General features: G+C 44.6%; 3 protein-coding genes and 1 long non-coding RNA gene across 10 annotated transcripts in view; 2 read left to right on the top strand and 2 right to left on the bottom strand.

The window, feature by feature from the left end:
- SLC30A7 (solute carrier family 30 member 7) overlaps positions 1 to 8,444 on the bottom strand; it is a 40,873-nt gene extending 32,429 nt beyond the window's left edge. For both annotated transcript variants that reach the window (XM_049807769.1, XM_049807768.1), the window contains exons 1-2: positions 8,258 to 8,444; positions 7,976 to 8,077 (exon numbers count right to left, since the gene is read on the bottom strand). In XM_049807769.1, the coding sequence (XP_049663726.1) occupies positions 7,976 to 8,077; positions 8,258 to 8,312 (157 nt within the window). In that variant the 5' untranslated portion in view covers positions 8,313 to 8,444. The remainder of the gene's footprint in view (positions 1 to 7,975; positions 8,078 to 8,257) is intronic.
- Positions 8,445 to 8,526: 82 nt separating this feature from the next.
- EXTL2 (exostosin like glycosyltransferase 2) lies at positions 8,527 to 17,490 on the top strand. Of its 6 annotated transcripts, XM_049807774.1 has the most exons (6): positions 9,265 to 9,708; positions 10,372 to 10,426; positions 10,887 to 10,957; positions 12,240 to 12,667; positions 14,049 to 14,119; positions 14,726 to 17,490. In XM_049807774.1, exons 3-6 carry the CDS (start codon positions 10,953 to 10,955, stop codon positions 15,215 to 15,217), a joined length of 996 nt encoding a protein of 331 aa, XP_049663731.1. In that variant the 5' UTR covers positions 9,265 to 9,708; positions 10,372 to 10,426; positions 10,887 to 10,952; the 3' UTR covers positions 15,218 to 17,490. The 6 variants fall into 6 exon arrangements, 4 of the variants coding, with proteins under 4 accessions (XP_049663730.1, XP_049663731.1, XP_049663729.1 ...); XM_049807773.1 differs by lacking the exons at positions 9,265 to 9,708; positions 10,372 to 10,426 and adding an exon at positions 8,527 to 9,224; XR_007506980.1 differs by adding an exon at positions 13,224 to 13,314 and having other exon boundaries at positions 9,261 to 10,957; positions 14,726 to 14,764.
- LOC126041703 (uncharacterized) lies at positions 17,331 to 20,603 on the bottom strand. The gene is made up of 2 exons (XR_007506981.1): positions 20,293 to 20,603; positions 17,331 to 19,080 (listed from the first exon to the last, which is right to left on the bottom strand). It is a non-coding gene; the product is annotated as an uncharacterized LOC126041703 (long non-coding RNA).
- The window catches only part of CDC14A (cell division cycle 14A), a 70,365-nt gene continuing 69,145 nt past the window's right edge, over positions 19,466 to 20,685 (top strand). Inside the window, exon 1 of the mRNA XM_049807763.1 lies at positions 19,466 to 20,323. The gene's annotated coding sequence lies outside the window, so the exon portion shown is untranslated. The remainder of the gene's footprint in view (positions 20,324 to 20,685) is intronic.

Consider the following 20,685-nt stretch of genomic DNA (forward strand, 5'->3'; position numbering starts at 1 on the left):
TTAAATGATGTCCTAGTTTCAGATGGAATAGAGTTAACTGTCTTCCTAGTAGCTGGTACAGTGCTATGTTTTGAGTTCAGTATGAGAAGAATGTTGAGAACACTGATGTTTTCAGTTGTTGCTAAGTAGTGTTTGGTCTAAACTCAAGGATTTTTCAGCTTCTCATGCCCAGCCAGCGAGAAAGCTGGAGGGGCACAAGAAGTTGGCACAGGACACAGCCAGGGCACCTGACCCAAACTGGCCAACGGTGTATTCCATACCATGGGACGTCACATCCAGTATAGGAACTGGCAGGTGGGGGGGCAGGGAATCGCCACTCGGGGACTAGCTGTGTGTTGGTCAGCGGGTGGTGAGCAATTGCCCTGTGCATCATTTGTACATTCCAATCCTTTCATTATTGCTGTTGTCATTTTATCAGTGTTATTATCATTACCAGTTTCTTCTTTTGTGTTCTATTAAACCATTCTTATCTCAACCCATGGGTTTTCTACTTTTCACGATTTTCTCCCCCATCCCACTGGATGGGGAGGAGTAAGTGAGCAGTTGCGTGGTGCTTAGTTGCTGGCTAGGGTTAAACCACGACAGTCCATTTTGGTGCCCAATGTGGGGCCCAAAGGGTTGAGATAACGACAAACCTGACCAGAGCCTGTTAAAACAAATTTGTTATAAGCATTCATTATATTGGTCTAATAGTCGCTGGTCATTATGTTGATTTATGTGTTCTTAGAGTTGTTGCTCTGTTTTTTAAAGTTCTGTTATGTATCAACTCGCTTGCTGCATGTAGTCCCTCTTCTGCTGCTTATCATCCGTGGGAGGTGGATTAAGGTTTTCACTTTGATGTATTGTATAACACTGGTTTATGGTATGATAAAGTCATCGGTTGTGGGATTAATCCCTTATTTGCACTCAGCATTGTCACCTTTATACTGCGGGAGCCATCTGTGGAAAACTATTAATAATTAAATAATTTACCTTTCCTCCATGGAAAACCAGTCTATGGGTGGGGTACCTTTCTCCCTCTCTCCTTCAGTCCAGTTACAATGGTGTTTGAGAATTTTGAAAAATTTGAATACTCCTGGGATGTTGGGACCTGCATGGTCCTAGCCCTACTGCTAGGAATTAGCAAGCTCCTGAACGTGGTTCAGCTCTCGTTTAAGGTTAAACAACTATTTAAGAAGATCACCCAGAGATCTGCCCCAAGGCTGGGTAATTATAAGTGGCAGGGTGTGCGGTGTAGTACGGGAAAGTACCTAGAAAAGTGGGCACCTCCAACGTTTTGGAAGTTCACCCCTGAACAAGTGCAGAATCCAGAAGAACCAGTAAAATATTTGGAAGAGGTATGCTGTCACCCAGGCAGCTCCAGAGAGATACAAATCACTGCAACGTGCTGGGGCCTGGCCCATGCCTATCGAGTCCTGTTCAACACCACTCAGTACCCTCAAGGGGAAGAGAAAGTCTCTGGCCATAACAACAAAATGATGAGCACTGTGGTCACTCAAACCTCGGCAATGGGCACTGCGGCCCCTCCAGCCCTGGTGATGAGAACTGTGGCTACCCAAACCTCAGCAACAGGCACTGCAGCCCCTCCAGCCATGGCAACAAGCACGACAGCTACCCAAACCTTGGCTACGGGCACTGCGGTCCTTCCAGCCCCAATGATGAGCACTGCTACTACCCAAACCTTGGCAACAGACCCTGTGGTTATCCAAAACCTGGCGAGCGATACTGCAACTGAACATGCAGACCAACCTGCACCAGTATCAGTTGGCCCCGTACAGAAAAAAAATATACAAAAAGATCAGTTCTCTTAGCAAAGGATGAAGGTGAACCAGGGTCATCACGGGAACAGGAGGAAGAGGCAGAACCAGAGGTAATAACCTGGTCCCTATCCTTGAGTGAGCTGCGGGATATGTGAAAAGATTTTGGCTGCCGTACAGGTGAGCATATTATCACCTGGCTCCTCTGATGCTGGGACAATGGGGCTAATAGCTTGGAATTAGAAGGTAGGGAAGCTAAGCAGCTGGGATTGCTTGCCAGGGAAGGTGGCATTGACAAGGCAATTGGAAAAGGGACACAAGCCATCAGCCTCTGGAGGCGACTCCTGTCAAGTGTGAAGGAAAGGTACCCCTTTAAGGAAGATGTTATATGTCAATCAAGCAAGTGGACCACCATGGAAAGAGGTATCCAATATCTGAGGGAATTAGCTGTGCTAGAGACGATTCATCATGACCCGGACAACCCACAACTACCCAAAGATCCAGACGAAGTCCAATGCACACGACCCATGTGGCGGAAGTTTGTACAGAGCTCGCCATCGTCCTACGCCAACCCACTGGCAATAATGACCTGGAAAGACGAAGAGGCACCGACAGTGGATGAAGTGGCTCGCCAACTCCAGCAATATGAAAAAAATCTCTCCTCCTCCCTACAAGCTTGCATTTCAGCTGTGGAGAAGCTGTCCAAGGATTTCCAGCAATTCAAAGAGGATATGTCCAATTCCCCACCTGTAAGGACCAATGTCTCAGCTATCAGGTGTGAGGACTCCTCTGCCCAAGAGAGAGAATATAGAAGGTACACACCACGAGATGCTCTGTGGTTTTACCTATGTGATCATGGAGAGGACATGAGGAAATGGGATGGAAAACCTACCTTGGTCCTAAATGCAGAGGTACATGAGCTGCGAGGAAAAACCACCACAAAAGGGGATTCTACCAGGAAAAATGCCGCTCCAGTTTCCAAACAGAGTAGAAGGGCTGATCTTATTTCTGATCCTCTTGAAGGGACTTCCAGGCCAATTTTACGAGAAGTGAATACTGGATACTCTGACCAGAATTAGAGGGGCCCTGCCTCCAGCCAGGTGGAGGAAAGGGATAACTGGGTCTATTGGACTGTGTGGATTCGATGGCCTGGCACGTCAGACCCATAGGAGTATAAGGCCCTAGTAGACACCAGCGCACAGTGCACTCTACTGCCATCAAGTTATGAAGGGGCAGAACCCATTTGTATTTCTAGTGTGACAGGGGGATCCCAAGAGTTAACTGTATTGGAAGCTGAAGTAAGCCTAACTGGGAATGAATGGCAGAAACACCCCATTGTGAGTGGTCCAGAGGCTCTGTGTATCCTTGGCATAGATTATCTCAGGAGAGGATATCTTAAGGACCCGAAGGGGTATCGATGGGCTTTTGGTATAGTTGCCTTGGAGATGGAGGGCACTGAACAGCTGTCTACTCTGCCTGGTCTCTCTCAAGATCCTTCAATTGTGGGGTTGCTAAGGGTTGAAGAACAAGTGCCAATTGCTACCACAACGGTGCACCAGCAGTGGCATCGCACCAACTGAGACTCTCTGATTCCCACCCATAGGTTGATTGACCAACTGGAGAGCCAAGGGGTGATCAGCAAAACTCACTCACCCTTTAATAGTCCCATATGGCCAGTGTAAAATTCTAACGGGGAGTGGAGACTAACAGTTGGCTATCGTGGCCTGAATGAAGTCACGCCACCACTGAGTGCTGCCATTCCAGATATGCTAGAACTTCAATACGAGCTAGAGTCAAAGGCAGCCAAGTGGTATGCTACAACTGACATTGCTAATGCGTTTTTCTCAATCCCTCTGGCAGCAGTCCACAATTTGCCTTTACTTGGAGGGGCATCCAGTACACTTGGAATCGATTGCCCCAGAGGTAGAAACACAGCCCCACTATTTGCCATGGACTAATCCAGACTGCACTGGAAAAAGGTGAAGCTCTGGAACACCTGCAATACATTGATGACATCACTGTATGGGGCAACACAGCAGAAGAAGTCTTTGAGAAGGGGAAGAAAATAATCGAAATCTTTCTGAAAGCCGGTTTTGCCATAAAAGAAAGCAAGGTCAAGGGACCTGCACAGGATATCCAGTTTTTAGGAATAAAATGGCAGGATGGACATTGTCAGATCCCCACGGATGTGATCAACAAAATAGCAGCTATGTCTCCACCGACTAGTAAAAAGGAAACACAGGCCTTCTTAGGTGTCGTAGGGTTTTGGAGAATGCATATTCCAAATTACAGTCTGATTGTAAGCCCTCTCTATCAGGTGACCCGGAAGAAGAATGATTTTAAATGGGGCCCTGAGCAACAACAAGCCTTCGAACAAATTAAACGGGAGATTGTTCATGCAGTAGCCCTTGGACCAGTCCGGACAGGACAAGATGTTAAAAATGTGCTCTACACTGCAGCTGGGGAGAATGGCCCTACCTGGAGCCAGGCAGAAAGCACCTGGGGAAACCCGAGGCCAACCCCTGGGGTTTTGGAGTCGAGGATATTGAGGATCTGAGGGTCGCTATACTCCAACTGAAAAAGAGATACTGGCAGCGTATGAAGGAGTTCGAGCCGCCTCAGAAGTGGTTGGTACTGAGACACAGCTCTTCTTAGCACCCCAACTGCCAGTGCTGGGCTGGATGTTCAAAGGGAGGGTCTCCTCTACACATCACGCGACTGATGCCACGTGGAGTAAGCGGGCCGCACTGATCACACAGTGAGCTCGCATAGGAAACCCCAGTCACCCAGGAACTGTGGAAGTGATCATAGGCTGGCCAGAAGGCAAAGATTTTGGAATGTCGCCAGAGGAGGAGGTGATACGTGCTGAAGAAGCCCCGCTGTATAATAAACTGCCAGAAAATGAGAGGCAATATGTCCTGTTCACTGACGGATCCTGTCCCATTGTGGGAAAGCATTGGAGGTGGAAGGCTGCTGTATGGAGTCCTACACAAGTCGCAGAAACTGCTGAAGGAGAAGGTGAATCAAGTCAGTTGGCAGAGGTGAAAGCCATCCAGTTAGCATTAGATATTGCTGAAAGAGAAAAGAGGCCAGTGCTCTATCTCTATACTGACTCATGGATGGTGGCAAATGCCCTGTGGGGGTGGTTACAGCAATGGAAGCAGAGCAACTGGCAGCGCAGAGGTAAACCCATTTGGGCTGCCGCACTCTGGCAAGATATTGCGTCCCGGCTAGATAATCTGGTTGTAAAAGTACATCATGTAGATGCTCATGTACCCAAGAGTCGGGCCACTGAAGAACATCAAAATAACCAACAGGTGGATTGAAGTGGCTCAGGTGGACCTGGACTGGCAACATAAGGGTGAGCTATTTATGGCTCGGTGGGCCCATGATGCTTCAGGCCGTCAGGGAAGAGATGCAACATATAGATGGGGTCGTGATCGAGGGGTGGACTTGACCATGGACACTATCGCACAGGTTATCCATGAATGTGAAACACGTGCTGCAATTAAGCAAGCCAAGTGTTTAAAGCCCCTGTGGTATGGAGGGCGATGGCTGAAATATAAATATGGGGAAGCCTGGCAGATTGGCTGTATCACGCTCCCACAAACTCGCCAAGGCAAGCGCTATGTGCTGACAACGGTGGAAGCAACCACTGGATGGCTGGAAACATATTCTGTACCCCATGCCCAGTATAGAACACTATCCTGGGCCTTGAAAAGCAGGTCTTGTGGCGACATGGCACCCCAGAAAGAAATGAGTCAGACAACGGGACTCATTTCCGAAACAACCTCATAGACACCTGGGCCAAAGAGCATGGCATTGAGTGCGTGTATCATATTCCCTATCATGCACCAGCCTCTGGGAAAATTGAGCGATACAATGGACTGTTAAAGACTACATTGAGAGAAATGGGGGGTGGAACTTTCAAACACTGGGATACACATTTAGCAAAAGCTACCTGGTTAGTCAACACCAGAGGATCTGCCAATAGGGGTGGTCCTGCCCAGTCAGAATTTTTACATACTGTAGAAGGGGATAAAGTCCCTGTAGTGCACATAAAAAAATACATTAGGGAAGACAGTCTGGGTTACTCCTGCCTCAGGCAAAGGTAAACCCATTTGGGGGACTGCTTTTGCTCAAGGGCCTGGGAGCACTTTGTGGTTGATGCAAAAAGATGGGGAAGTCCGATGTGTGCCTCAAGGGGATGTGATTTTGGGTGAGAATAGACAGAATTAAACTGTATGATATTAGTTGCTATATAACCCTGCTACTGTATGTTATCATTACTATAAATGTTACATGCTATATCCATAGTACTATAGTAAGAATTACTTAGATCAAGCAAGAAAGAACTGTGATAAAACTGAGCAAAGTGCAGTAGTGATGGAACCAGAACTGACTCCAGCATGCAACAATCCAACGGTGCACACCATCCTCCTGCTGCGTCCAATGTCATCTGCTCATCATACCGCACTGAAGCCCAATTCTGCTCTACTGACTGAGAGGACTTTGCACCATGCCTCCTGCCCAGAAAGACTGGTATGACAGATGGAGCCCAGAGTCAGGAACTAAATGAACTCAATGAACATTTTATGAACATAACCCATAAACTAAAGGAATGATATCTCTGTGTGTGTATACATACATATATATCTCATTGTTCATATGTCTCAAAGGGATGCAAAGGTGATGATGATTGACCAGGACGTAACTAAAGGTATGGGAACTGAGCATGACGTCAATGGTATAGAGTAAGGGGTGGATACTGTCCTGGTTTCAGCTGGTATAGAGTTAACTGTCTTCCTAGTAGCTGGTACAGTGTTATGTTTTGAGTTCAGTATGCGAAGAACGTTGAGAACACAGATGTTTTCAGTGGTTGCTAAGTAGAATTTAGACTAAAGTCAAAGCTTTTTCAGCTTCTCATGCCCAGCCAGCGAGAAAGCTGGAGGAGCACAAGAAGTTGTCACAGGACACAGCCAGGGCACCTGACCCAAACTGGCCAACGGTGTATTCCATACCATGGGACGTCCCATCTAGTATAGGAACTGGGAGGTGTGGGGGGGGAATCGCCGCTCGGGGACTAGCTGGGTGTCAGTTGGCGGGTGGTGAGCAATTGCCCTGCGCATCATTTGTACATTCCAATCCTTTCATTATTGCTGTTGGCATTTTATCAGTGTTATTATTATCATTATTAGTTTCTTCTTTTGTGTTCTATTAAACCGTTCTTATCTCAACCCATGGGTTTTGCTACTTTTCACGATTTTCTCCCCCATCCCACTGGGGGGGGGGGGGGGGGGGGGCGGAGTGAGCGAGCGGCTGTGTGGTGCTTAGTTGCTGGCTGGGGTTAAACCACAAGAAATGACATTCCCATGCCACTCCACTTTGAACTGAACTACTGACATAGAGACAAAAATACCAACATCAAACAACTTCGCTATCAAGAATAAAGCATGATGGATATACTACCACCATTGTCTGTTCTCTACCTGTACACCATACATCAGTACTGAAACTATTTTGCATTCCCACTTATATTTTACTACAGATTTTTCAGTAGCAATGTCGTCAAGACCCACCTATTCCTTCCACCTTTGTGAATTTATGTGTTATATAAAGTACCACTTAGCTATACCAGGATGCGTTAAATCCAGTTTCTCACTCAGGGACATGCATGTCTGGTGCGCCGCTAGTTTTTGCCACCCAGCTACCAACTTACAAATGAAGCCACGTCCCCAGACAAAGGAACTCTGTGGCAACCGGCAGTCACAAAACGGTTACGACCCCCGGGTCCTGTAACTCACACCAAGGCCAGGCTTCCTCCTCAGCAAAGAGCCGAGCAGCACGGCCAGCAAGACACCAGTTTCAGAGCAGCGTTCCTCCATCACGCGCCGAGTCGCGCCCCCACGCAGGAGCGCTTCCCCCTGAGATCCGGCTGAGGGGGTGACAGAGCCGGTGGCTACCCACGAGAGCGCTCCCGCTCGGGGGAAGCTCCCCAGCAGCCCCCACCGCTCTGCCGAGCGGCCCCCTCCGGACGGCGGGCCAGGAGGCCAGGCCCGGCCGCGCGGCTCCGGCTCCGGCTCCGGCCCCGGCGCCGGCCCCGCCGAGAGGCAGACGTGGCACTGGCCGCGGCGGGAGGCGCCGCTTCCTGCGCGCTGGGAGCCGCTCCCGCCCCGCCGGCCGCCCCGCGCCGCGCCTCCCCTCCCCCGCCCCGGTACCTGTTACTCCAGATGCCGTAAAGCAGCTCCACGAAGGCGAAGGAGAGATTGAGGCAGAGGAAGAAGAAGAGGTTACGGGAGGTCTTGTCCGCCAGGATGGACCTGCGCACGGAGCACACAGCGGGTCACCCGCCGCCGGCACAGCGGGAGGCAGCGGCGGAAGGCCGGACCGGCTCGCCGGGCGGCCCAGGCGCCCTCGGCATCAGCCTTCCCCAGTCCCTCCCGCGGGGGATCGGCCCCGGCCCCCGCTGCGCCCGGCCCGGCCCGGCCCGGCCCACTCACCTGAACCAGCCCGACACCTTCCTGAGCAGGTTGAGCTTGGGCGGCTTGTACTCATCGTCCTTGATGGAGAGGGGCAGCATCTTGCCGGGGCCGCAGCGCGCCCGGCCGGCAGGGCAGCCAAACGGGGCGGGAGCGCTCCCCCCGCCGCCTGCCCACACGCCAGTCACACTTCCGGCCTAGCCCTGCGCGCCTGCGCGCCGCCACAGCACGAGGGGCGGCGGGGGCGTGGGCGCCACGGGCCGCTCGCGCGCAGGGGGCGGAGCCCGGGTTTGGCGTTGGCGGCGGATGGTGCTCGGGCCGGTACCGGCCGGGGCTCGGGGTACCGGTCACACGGAGCTGGGTGCGCGCTGCCCGAGCTGCCGCGGGCGCCTAAAAATCCAAACCAAACCAAACGCCAGAATATGAATTCTCATCCGTCCCGCGCCAGCTGCTCGCCCGCGTTCTGCTTACGATGCCCGGTGCTCCCGGCACAGCTGCTGCGGCAGCCCTCGGTACGGGTCTGGCGCGGCGGCCCGGCCCCCCGCGGCCGGACGCAGGCTGCGGCGTAACGCCGCGTTCTGGGAAGCTGCGTGGCGGCCAGAGCTGCCCGAGCCGGGCGCGGGGGGGGGCGGTGGCGGCGGCGAAGTCCCCGCCCGTGGCAGGACCCCGAACTACAAACCGGGGCCTGCCGGGAGGAAGCGGAGGGACGCCTCACAGGAAGCGGGCTAGGGCGGTGGCGCCGCCGTAGCGCTGCGGCGGTCGAGCCCGGGCCGCCCCTGAGTCACCCGAGCGGCCTGCGCGGGCGGGCCGAGCCGAGCGGAGCCGCGCCGCGGGGTGCCGGGCCGGCACCTCCTCTCCTCTCTTCTCCTCTGCCCTGCGGCCTGCCGCCGCGCTCGCTGCTGCTGGTGCCGCCTCGGGAGCGCAGCCCAGGCGCTGGTAGCGCCGCACCGCCGGGGAAGCAAGTGGCAGTACTGGCGCCCTACTGAACGTGAGTGAAACCGTGCGTGAGGGGCGGCCGGGCTGGGCGCTGTGCGGGGGGACGGCGTGCTCTGCCCGGGAGGGGAAGCTGTTCGCTTCTGCTGTCTGGCTGCACCTAATTACTATGAAATGCTAGCACGAGGTGCTGCCCGCGAAGAGAGGGGAACCCGCGAAGAGAAGAGTCATTCTCTTGGAATGAGGATTAAAGTACTGTATTTTGACACAGGGTTTTTATTTTGAAGAGGTATTCTCTACAGGGGGTATTGTAAGAATTCTTTGAAGAGGTCAGTCTTGCGTTGCAATCTCGTGACTTAATTGGCAAAACTGATGGGCACTTTCTTACTGGAAAGTGCCAGGATGCTAATTTTAAAGATTTTGTGTAGGCATTTTTTTTTTTAAAAAAGAGTGTGTTATAATATCATCCTTGCTTACCTATTATATGAAAGTGAGTAAACGCAAGAACGTATGGAAAGCCAGGAAGCCTCATAACCACAGTAAACAATATTTATATTTTCATTTTAAGTATGCTTTTACATTTTAACTAATTAGTCATTACAGTAGGATTGGTAAGTATTGTTGCGTCTAGGTTGTAACTGGGGAAACGGAACCTGAGTGTTCACCTTTTTTAAAAGCACGTGTGACCAAGATATGGTGGACCTCAGAAATGCTGAGTAGCCACTGCTGCCCATCATTTTTAGTAGTCAGGCATGATTATTTACACCTATAAAATGAAGCAACCAGAACAAGTGATGAGCTTCTGGAACTAGTTTCAGTAACCTCTCCAGCCTCACAAAATAAGTCCGTGATAAAACTGGAACTCAAATTTGGGAAGACCTGCATGTGTGGGCATATTCAGATTGGTATACATGCAAATTTTTAAGAAGCAAGTTTATACAACCTAAACAAACCAGTCTTAAAAAATTTCACATAGGTTCAAGTATTCAACAAGTTCAACAAATTACCATTTTCTAAGCTTTCGTAGTACCATTCCTAAATCCAAAATAAAAACTCCCTTTCTTTAACTAGTTTTAAAGAACAAAAATTCCTCTAACAACCTAGGAGCCTTAACAGACACAGGTTTCTTAAGTTGCTGTCCTGCATCTTTTTCATCCTTCCTTTTTGTGCTTACACTCATATTTGCTTTCCCTTCTGCCAAGCTGCCCAACCAGATGGAAGAACAAAATGCTGTGTCTTAAACCTCTAACACAACTGGTAAGCTTAGTGGAAGGAGAGTGTGAGGGGGATGAGCCAGAAAAGGAAATAATTTTATTGGGACTACTTGCCTGACTGTGGTAGCCAAATATATATTTTAGTTGTGCCTGGTGAACAAAGCAACAGATTGTGAGGTTCTGGAGACCTACGTGTATCTCTGCAGTTGACCCTAAGGATGGAACACACAGACATTGCACTGGCACAAAGCGACAGTTTTACAAGCAGAGGAATATGCTGTGCTTTTCTTTCTAACCAACTGGTGTAATAACTTCTTTCTGGAGTGTTCATTGAAAGGCAGAGACAATTACTCAACTGAGCAATAGGAAGAGGGATTGGATGATTGCCAAGAATGTGTATATTAATCACTAATTTAGAGGAAAGTTTACTTGTAAAAGAATGCTGGGTAGCATGTGGGGTAGCTGTTGATCTTCAGTTCTACAGTCCCTTTAATTTCCAACAGATTCAAAGATCACGAACAACTGTCCTGTAAAAACAAGGGGGGCAAAACCAATCCTACTTGGCAACAATGAGGTAAGTTGAGAGGTTTTTTTAGACTAAAATAATTTACATTCATATTTTCAAGCATGGTGTATGCACTTTGGAAAAAAAATGATCAAAACTTCTGTGAAAAAAACACGCAGATACTCTCTCAAAAATTGTAATTGATGGGGCTGTCCTGGATCAGCTAATTTGATCAGAATTCTCTGCTGAAAGCTTAGAAATTATTAATGGAGTAACATGAGTAATATGTATACGTGAGTAACTGTTTAGTAGTTAGAATATTCATCTTGTATTCAATTAATACTAATCTTGCAAGTAAAGGAGGAAGAAGAGATGTGGATGACACATTTGAGGGGCAAACTGTGGAATGCAGTGGCTGCTGGATCCTGCTGAGTTTACGATTTATAAATGTCTGGAGAATTGGGAGTGCTACTCAAGCAGCATGAATATCAGTGCTACCTTTGTAGGAGGTGGTTTTTAAGAGCTCCTGTTTAGTTCCAAAATCAGGAGGATCAAGAAACCCTTGGTTTATACTAAGGCTGCTCCCCCAGTTAGCTGATACACAGCACCTAGCATCTGACGTTTCCAGTTTCTGCTGAGTTCTACATTTAGCAGACAAGCTGTTACTGATGTTGTTGCATTCCCACATTATTCCATTTGGCATGTTTCTTTTGCTCCACCTGTGTTGTAGCCTCATTTAGTATGATCAGAATAATATTTTCCACATTAATATCCATTATCGAGCAGATACAAAAACTATTGACAAAATGTCCAGCAAATCAGTGGTAAAGATCATTCCTTATGTGTACAGTGCCTCAGCAATGGAAAAAGAAAGAGCATCTTACTTCTTCCTTTCTGCCAGAGCTCTTAGGAAGGCAACTTCTCCCCCTTTTGTTTCCCAGCTAAGGCAGAGCTCCTGCAATGCTGAAAATACTGAGTCTCTGTACAAATTAGCTTTCTAATTTCAGCTGGATGGGTTTGGTGAGGTATGTAGATGTTTAATCGAAAATGCAGCACTGAGAAAGTAAGACATGATGAACAATCTAGAGTTAAAGAATTAACTCTAGATTCATTTTCACAAAACGATGAAATCCAATGTTAATCAAAAAAAGTGAAAAGCAAGTAAACATAGAAACTGAGTACCAGAAGTATCTGTCTTGATAGTTGAAAGTAATTGGCTCAAGTCCTAAAATGTTCCTTATTTATTTACTGAAACAAAAGTCTACTTAATATTGTGGGAGTTTTGCTCAAGTAAGGGAGATAACTATACATGTGATTAATGACTTTTCCTTTCCTGTTACTTGTTTTAAAGGTATTTTCACTTCTGTAAACTTCCAGGAAGAGTTATGGGAATCCGCCTACTACACTTCACTTCTGTGGTGATCATTGTCTTGCTTCTTGTGGCAGGTGCTTTAACAGCTTTGCTTCCCAATATCAAAGATGACAAAATGCCCAATTTGAGAAGGGAACCAAAAAGCCAGAGTCAGTCTGCCTTGGATTCATTTACTCTTATTATGCAGACATATAATAGAACTGACTTACTGCTAAAGCTTTTAAATCATTATCAAGCCATCCCCCACCTTCATAAAGTAATTGTTGTGTGGAACAACATTGGTGAGAAGATACCAGAGGAAATGTGGAATTCCTTGGGGCCTCATCCTGTCCCTGTTGTCTTTAAAGTTCAAACTGTAAATCGCATGAGGAACAGACTCCAGAATTTCCCTGAGCTGGAAACAAAAGGTAATCAGCCATTCATACTGCTACTACCAAGATTATTTTCACACTTAAAATCTGAATGCTAAAAGAGAGATGGTTTGAGTTATACTGTGTAATAAATCCATGGATCTGTTGGGCCACTTAATAGAATGTGGGTAATATAGAAGGAAAAACCTGTTATGATACCAGATGCACACCACCACTACCAGGCTGTCAGTGAAGAGTAAGGAAAAAAAGAGGGATGTCAAATGCATTTCATGGGCTTTTGCAACTGCGTTTGTTCTCCATTTCCTTTGTCAGGCAAACATATGTAGTTCAGCCTCTCCTCCCTTTATAGTGTAAACTGAAATTCATAGTGCATGTATTTGTTGAGTCTCTGTATTAGTCTGGACTTAAGTCATCTGGTAAAGACTTGATTTAATCCATTCATTTTAAGACTAGGTTCTCAAGCATGTTCTGCTCTTCAGAGAAACTTCCCTTCTTAGCTGTCTGGCTGTCTCTCAAATTATGCATCCTTTTTAGGAGTATTTTCCCCAGTCTTTTGGCTATTCATCTAAATATTCTTCCTAAGCTCTTTCAGGAGAAGCACAACAATAAGTCCTGTTTGTTTCAAGTGGAAAAAAACCCCATATGTTGCATTACAGACCTGACCTTACTCATGATTAGTAAAGGTAATTCTATTTATTGCCCCCTTCCTAACATGCCTTGCTACTCAAAACCCATGACTCCTAGGAAGACACTAGAAACTTCAACTTGCCAAGTGTTTTAGTTACTGTAATAGGATTTATTCTGACTGTAAACTTAAAGAGTTTTAATGCATCTGGAATTCTGATCTAAGAATATCTTTCCTTTTCCACTTTCTGATAGTCTTTTGCCTAAAATTTAAGGCAAAGATTCTTCCTTTTGTAGTTAATCATATTGAATGTTGCCTGTGCCTGCCTGCTTAGAACTTGCAAGTGGTGAGGAGATTGGTAAAATTTTATACTAAGAATCCCGTATATATCTCATACACTAAAGAATGGTATCTAACTCTTTAGTTGTATTTTTACACAAGATTAGTAGAATTTTAAGTTGCTTTGCCAAACACTCCCAAGTTTTCCAACACACATCTGTCCAGCTGTACTACAGATGATCTAAGGTTGCTGAGCTTTGCTAGAGCCTGGCAAATAATCTAAAACTTAGGTTTGCTTATAGTTACTACAAAGCTGCAACCTTGCTTTAGCTTTGAAATCTAAATATGTTTTCTCAATCTACTTTTAAGGAGTTACGATTCAGTTCTGCAATTCAGCTTAATAGTTATAGAAGTTTTACAGCTAACTTGTCAAATACTGCGCTACATACTGTGCTCATGTGTTTAATCTTTTGAGAAGTTAAAATTTTTCTTTTTTTTTTTTTCCCCCTTCAGCTGTTTTAATGATGGATGATGATACACTAGTCAGTGCTCATGACCTTGCTTTTGCCTTTTCTGTTTGGCAGGTAATGTTTTGCACCTTGACAGGCAGTATTTGTGAGTTACAATTGAGATTAATGGTTTTAATTAGAGTAACAATATATCATAATGTTTTACCATTGACTTTCTAGCTATAAAGTTAGATTTTATAAGGATTGAAGCATTGAGTAGTAGAAATTGCAAAAATATTCTTCAATAATAGCTATACCTGTAATCTGTAACTTTCAAATTTTTAACTCTTCTTGTACAAGAACACTGAAGTTGCTGACTGCTGAATTTATTTAAATTATAGTAAGCTGCAAAACAAAATTGTGTGGGTTTTATCTCTCTGAGAGAAATTGTCTGTAAACTTACTCTGAGTGCCAAATACACAGCTGGAAATTGTGGATAGATGTTTCTTGGCACTACATGATATGGAATGAGGCATATTGTGTCAGTTTTGCAAAACTGTATTTAATTGCAACATTTATGCAGATCAAAGGACCATATGCCAGCAATTTTCATTCTTTCCTGGCAATAATCTTGTGCTTCTCTCATTTAAAAAAAAAAAAAAAATCTCTTATGAAAATACTTAGCACATATTTCACAGTGTGGACTTCATTTTGATGTTTTAAATTTCTTTTTTCTTTCAGCAATTTCCAGAGCATATAGTGGGATTTGTTCCTAGAAAGCACATTTCTACTCCTTCAGGTGTATACAGTTATGGCAGCTTCGAATTGCAGAATCCTGGGTTTGGAAACGGAGATCAGTATTCTATGGTTCTTATTGGTGCAGCATTTTTTCATAGTGGATATTTAGAAGACTTTCAAAGACAGCCAGAAGCTGTTTATGCCTTAATAGATGAAACTCAAAATTGTGATGATATTGCCATGAATTTTCTCGTAGCCAAGCATACTGGTAAGCCTTCAGGAGTGTTTGTGAAGCCTGTTGATATAAGAAATTTAGAAAAAGACACTAGCAGTGGCTATTCTGGAATGTGGCACCGAGCAGAGCATTTGTTACAGAGATCTTACTGTGTAAATAAACTGGTTAATATTTATGATGGCATGCCTTTAAAATATTCTAATATCATGATTTCTCAGTTTGGTTTTCCTAATTATGCCAATCACAAAAATAAAATGTAAGCCAATGAATTGAAGGGGTTAGATGTTAAACAATACTCAGTGAACTGTACTGAGTTCAAGGAGAGAAGAAGGTGTAATTACTGCATCTTGGTTGTCCTTATTTGTAGCCTCTGAATTTTTTCCATATGGTGCTTTATAAGGTGTTTTTTTTTCCTTTCTTACTAATTCTCCAAGGTGAGTTCTGAGAAAACTTATTATACTAATGTTTAGCTGTGATAAAAATCATCTTCTTTCCTTAAAACCTGAAAAGCTATTACAATTAATTAGGCCAGTTCTTCAGAAACATGCAGACAAAAATGCACTCCTACCCTTTAGTGCTTCTGTTGTTTGTTTGTTTTGTTTGGGGTTTTGGGGGGTTGGTGTTTGGTTTTGGTTTTTTGGGTTCGTTTTTGGGGGGGGGGGTGTTGGTGTTTGGGGGTTTTTTTTTGTTGTTTTTGGTTTTTTTTAAATATATGTATCTAGTCAAATGAGGTCTAGGTATATTTTTGATAGTTGTATGTTGAGATGCTTCCTTGCCTTCCACCTCCTCTCCTCACCTCTTCCTACCCAGTTCCCAGTGAAACTATAGAAGGAAAATCTATATTACTATATTTGTAAAATCTTGGCCAGGCTTCTAGACTCTGTATAAAACCTCTTTGAAGTTTGTATATAAGCTATTCTGTATCCCGAGATTTTCCTGAAGCTGCCATGAAAACAAGCCAGAAAGAGTACCTCACTTTAGTTGCAGATAGTTCTAAAACCATTGCCTCCAATATCTACTACTGCTGAAATAGTGGAAAATGATCTCTGATGTGGCTTTTATCCTATTATTTATTCACCTAGAGTTGCTGAAACACTGCAAGCAGCTGAAAGGTAAAACCTAGTACTTGGAAATGTAAGAAACATGAATACATGAAATACAAAACTTACATAAGCAGCCAGAAGAAGTGGATGGGATGTTACTAATATTTTCTTTAGTACTTAATTTTATTTTGTTATTTTGCATGTACATTGTTAGAAAAATGTGCCCAAGAAAATCTTCACCTTTAAAAAAATGTCTTATTTACAATTCCTATTAAGAGCAAGTTGTTCTACATTTATTACAGAATGTACATTTTGTAATATTACAGGTCTACTGTTTTTTTAATTACTCTTTCAAATGAGTGTTTACTTTACTTTTTGGTTCCTTTCATCTGTTTTTGGTGGCTATGACAACAGAATTAAAATGTGCAATGAATGGGTAAAGCATTTTAAGGTACAGTGATATTTGATAGGGCTGAGCTATTACCAGTCTCTGAATTCCCTGGCTTCATCTATAGCAAGAAACAGAGCTGCTATTAATAGCTTTTGTTAGATCGGGACTCCATAGTTCTGGAAATGTGTTAACATAGACAGGACAAACCTTTTCTGTTGCAGTTACATAACTTTTTTGTGGTATGGAGGAAAGAACAATAGACAGTGATTTTCCTGGATCACAAGAGAGAGGAATCAAATCCAAAGTAGCTTTAGTTTCATCTCCATCAGCTTTTAATTGATTCTTAGTTCAAAGGTGTATATGGGCAATCAATAACAGGTAATGCCTAGTACACAAATAGCATCTGCACAAATAGTGTATAATTTTATCTTTTTTTTTTTGATAGTAAGCTGAACAAAGAGGGGTTGAAAATGTGACAAGTTCTTTAAAGCAGGGCTGAATCTGTGCGTGAGTCTTTGGGTTTCTTTGGGGGAACGGAGGATTCTTTTGCCTTGTACTATCAGTGTTAAAGGATTTGTTTTCTGTTCAGTGAAGTCTTCCTAGTACTTTTGTAAGATTTAAAGAGCGAAATCTTAACGTGGCAATGCAAAGTCTGCTTAATTTTGTTGTAATAGTGAAAAGTAGATTTTAATTATTGTGCTGTAGTGATATGTACTATACAAACAGGTCTATGCTCTTTCCAGAAATGCAACTTTCCTAGAGGTCGTTTACTGCATTTCATTTAGTACTGGTCTTCTGTAGTTTCTGTTCTGTTTACTGCATTTCATTTAGTACTGGTCTTCTGTAATTTCTGTTCTGTGCAGTATCAACTAGAATTCTTAAAACTCAAGAAGTTGTTTACCTTACTTTTAAAATGTGAAATGAACTGTCAATTCAGCCAAATCTTAGTATTGGTTTCTTTGTATGGGGGAAGGAGTTGTTTTGGTTTTGGGTTTTTTTTTTTTGTTCTTCTGTATAAGTGAAAGAATTAATAGAACAAGCTTTTATTATACTGGTAAATTTAATTTGTACCATTGTCAAATAAAATACATAAACCAGATTTGCGATGTGTTTATTTTCAGATTGTTGACTAAGTTTTTCAGTTAGATATCTAAAGTAAGCTCACAGTTTGCATACAGGTGAGCAGCACCAAGATTTCATTTTAAAAAAAGTGAACTTGTTGGCACATATATTCACTGAATTTAGGTAGGGCCCACTCATGAGGAAAAAAAAGCCATCAAAAAACACAGCCTTAAGCAGTTAGATAGCAAAGAAAATTCAAAGGTAAGACTTCAGCTCTAGCCATAATTCATTGTGCTTAGGATCCAAAAGGGTTTGGTTTGTTTATTTTTTAAAGGCAGTAACTTTTTATCCCTTGATGACTATAACAGTGCCTTAAGATCCTTTAATGGAATATATTACTGAGAATTTGTATTTTTACAAAATAATAGGCATGTGATGATTTCTTTGAAGAGATTATCTGGATGTCATTTGGAAATATTTTGGAGTCTAAACAGATTCATCACCACCTCTGAATGTTCTGTAGAAATTAATGTTTATGCAACACAGAACTTTAAAAGTGGTATCTAAAAGATATTTAAAAAATCCTTGTTGAAAAAATCAGGATATAGTCTTAAAATGCAGCAAGACTACAAGAAAATTGTTCTTTACCTACAGTTAAAGAAATGCCACAAGATGTCACTGTGGCCTTGATATCATCAAATGTTAAAAATAGTAATTGGAATTGATTACAAAAACAAAACTGTATGAGGTGAAAACATTCTTAAAGCTAGCATTTTACAAGGTGAAATTCATTAGATAATTGTACTAATAGCTATGAGACAATACTGGCACTGAAAAAATGTGGAGGTTATTTTGTACATATTTTTACAGGGAGAAAGATTATTTTAAGTGTTTTCTATTCTTGCAAAGGCTCTAGCTAATTGCCACAAGTGAGAACTTGTATGCAACCAAAACAATATTTGTAATTTTGCAAAAGGTATATAAGCAGTATACAAACAACATTTGACAGTGGAGTTGCAGTTTCTAGTCATGTTTACCTCCTAGATTGACAAGCCTAGCTGGATGGATTTACAAATAATAGGCTTTAACGCAAACTATGTACCTGGGGGTTCTAGATACTGGATAGCTAGCCTGTTACACTGCTCCATCTTTGCTTGTTTGCTCAAGATAGCTTTGTTAAAGCTAATTTGAGTATGCTCATACAAAGTCCCTTCAAGTAGAATGCAGCAGAGACTTAGAAATGTATGTTACATTGAACTGTAGTGAAAGTTTGAGTAAAAAATGGTGTTAAAAAACTATGGTTCTAGAGAAAATACACTGATACCTCTTTTCTTACACAGGACATTTTACCCCTTGCTTTTAAATTAAAAAATGGAATATTTAATTAAGGGTTAAATACAAGTGAAAGTCCTGTAGAACAATACAGGAAAAGATAAACACATTGATTTCCATGAAAAGCAAATACTGTCCAACAACCTTTATGTAGTTTGCTGTTACAGAAGACTACGGTCTCAGTCTTGCAAGCATCTTATATGGAGTAGTACTTGCTACTGAAAATGAGGTTTGGTACCTCAGTTTACAGGACCAGGCCCCAAAAGAGTTGTATTCAGGAATATTGGTTCTGGAGCTATGAAAAAAAAGAACAATGTTAAGAACATGGGTACAAATTATTAGAAATACCAAAAATAAGTAAGCAACTACAAAACAATTGCACAGAAGTGTTTTCTGTACTACTTCTGCATTTGTAAGGCTTTAAGATTATCCAGTGTTTATGACACTAGGTTAAAAACTGAAGAGTCAGAAGTGTTTCACAGTCATGTTTAGCCTCATCTGCAGACACACTAGAATTTTATATGAACTGGTAGTTACAGTAGGTTATTTATAGTGTTAGGAAAACATGGTGATAATAATATAGACCTCAGGGCTTCATATTGCTTTGTATTACATTTTTTTAAGGTGTTTTGAGGGTGGTTTTTTTTTGGTTTTGGGGAGAATAGCATCCTTTTCTTTTCTCCTCAAGGTACCTCTCCTTTGCAACCTTTTGCTTGTTTAGTTGTAAAAAAGAGATGGACCGTCTGCTCTGTTTGGCGCTTACTACTTCTTTCTAAAGGGGAGGGTGGTAGAAGAAAGGCATTTCTAACACTTTTAATGCTTCTATTTCTTTGGCAGTAAGTTAATTGCAGACTACAAGCTAATTCAGCTTTTGTAAATGAACCACCAGAAAGTCAATCTTTCACTTTTCTAAAACCTCAAGCTACAAGTAATTTTGTGTAGCTTCACGACAGCAGTGAAACTCTTCACTGCTGGATGACTTCTCAGTAACAGCGAGAGCCCATAGCTCGAACCAGCGCGTTAAGAAACTCTATTGCGATAGGGGTGCGCGTCCTCCCTTTCCGTTCGCAAGCGGCTTCCCCGAGATCTTGCTCCCCCTCAGTTCTCCCCAGCAGACGCCGCCGTCCGGCATATACAACTCCTCGCCTGAGGCAGGGAGGGCCCAGCGGGTGACAGCAACCCCTGCGGGCGGGAAAGAAGGCGCTTGAGTGCGGCCGTTGGACGGGAGGCAACTCGTCTGAGGAGATCCCCGCTCGAGATGTGCGCCCGGCAGCAGCCCTCTCTTCACCAGGTACCGCTCGCTCATTGGCTGGAGATGTAGGAAAGCAGCTTTTGATTGGTGAGTCTGTTTGTCTATCAGGTGGTGCAGACCCAGCCGGGCCGGGTCCGGCATTAGTTAAGTGTCCCAGGTGGAGGAGAAAGAATTCTGCCGGCGCGGCGCAGCGCAGCGCAGCACTTCTCCCCTCCCCTGAGGCGGCCTCCCGCCCAGCCTGCGCGGCTCGCTCACCTCCATCCTGAACTGGACCTGCACTGCTGAGGTACTAGCTCCGGCTCAGGTCTGCTTCCCGTTGCCTCAGGGCCTGCGAGCTGTACCTCAAGACCCCCTCCGTCTCCGTGGGGCCTTTTGCCTCGGGCGGGGGTAGAGGAGAAAAGCGCAGCGCGGAGGCGCTGCCCAGGCGCGGAGAGTGCCGCGTTCCACCGGGAGGTGGGCGTGAGAGCAAGGCTAAGGCGGAGGGCGGAGCTGTGCCGGGTGCAAAGCCGCTGCCTGGCGGATCAGGGGCGCTGGCGGGCTGCCTGCCCGGTAGTTAGGCGCTGTGAGGCGGAGGGCGGGGCTGCCGGGCCGGGAGGGGGGGGTGACGGGGGCCGGTCACTCGCACGTCGCGGCCCCGGGCCGGGCGAA

The sequence above is a fragment of the Accipiter gentilis genome, chromosome 8, assembly GCF_929443795.1.
Source record: "Accipiter gentilis chromosome 8, bAccGen1.1, whole genome shotgun sequence".
NCBI lineage: Eukaryota > Metazoa > Chordata > Aves > Accipitriformes > Accipitridae > Astur > Astur gentilis.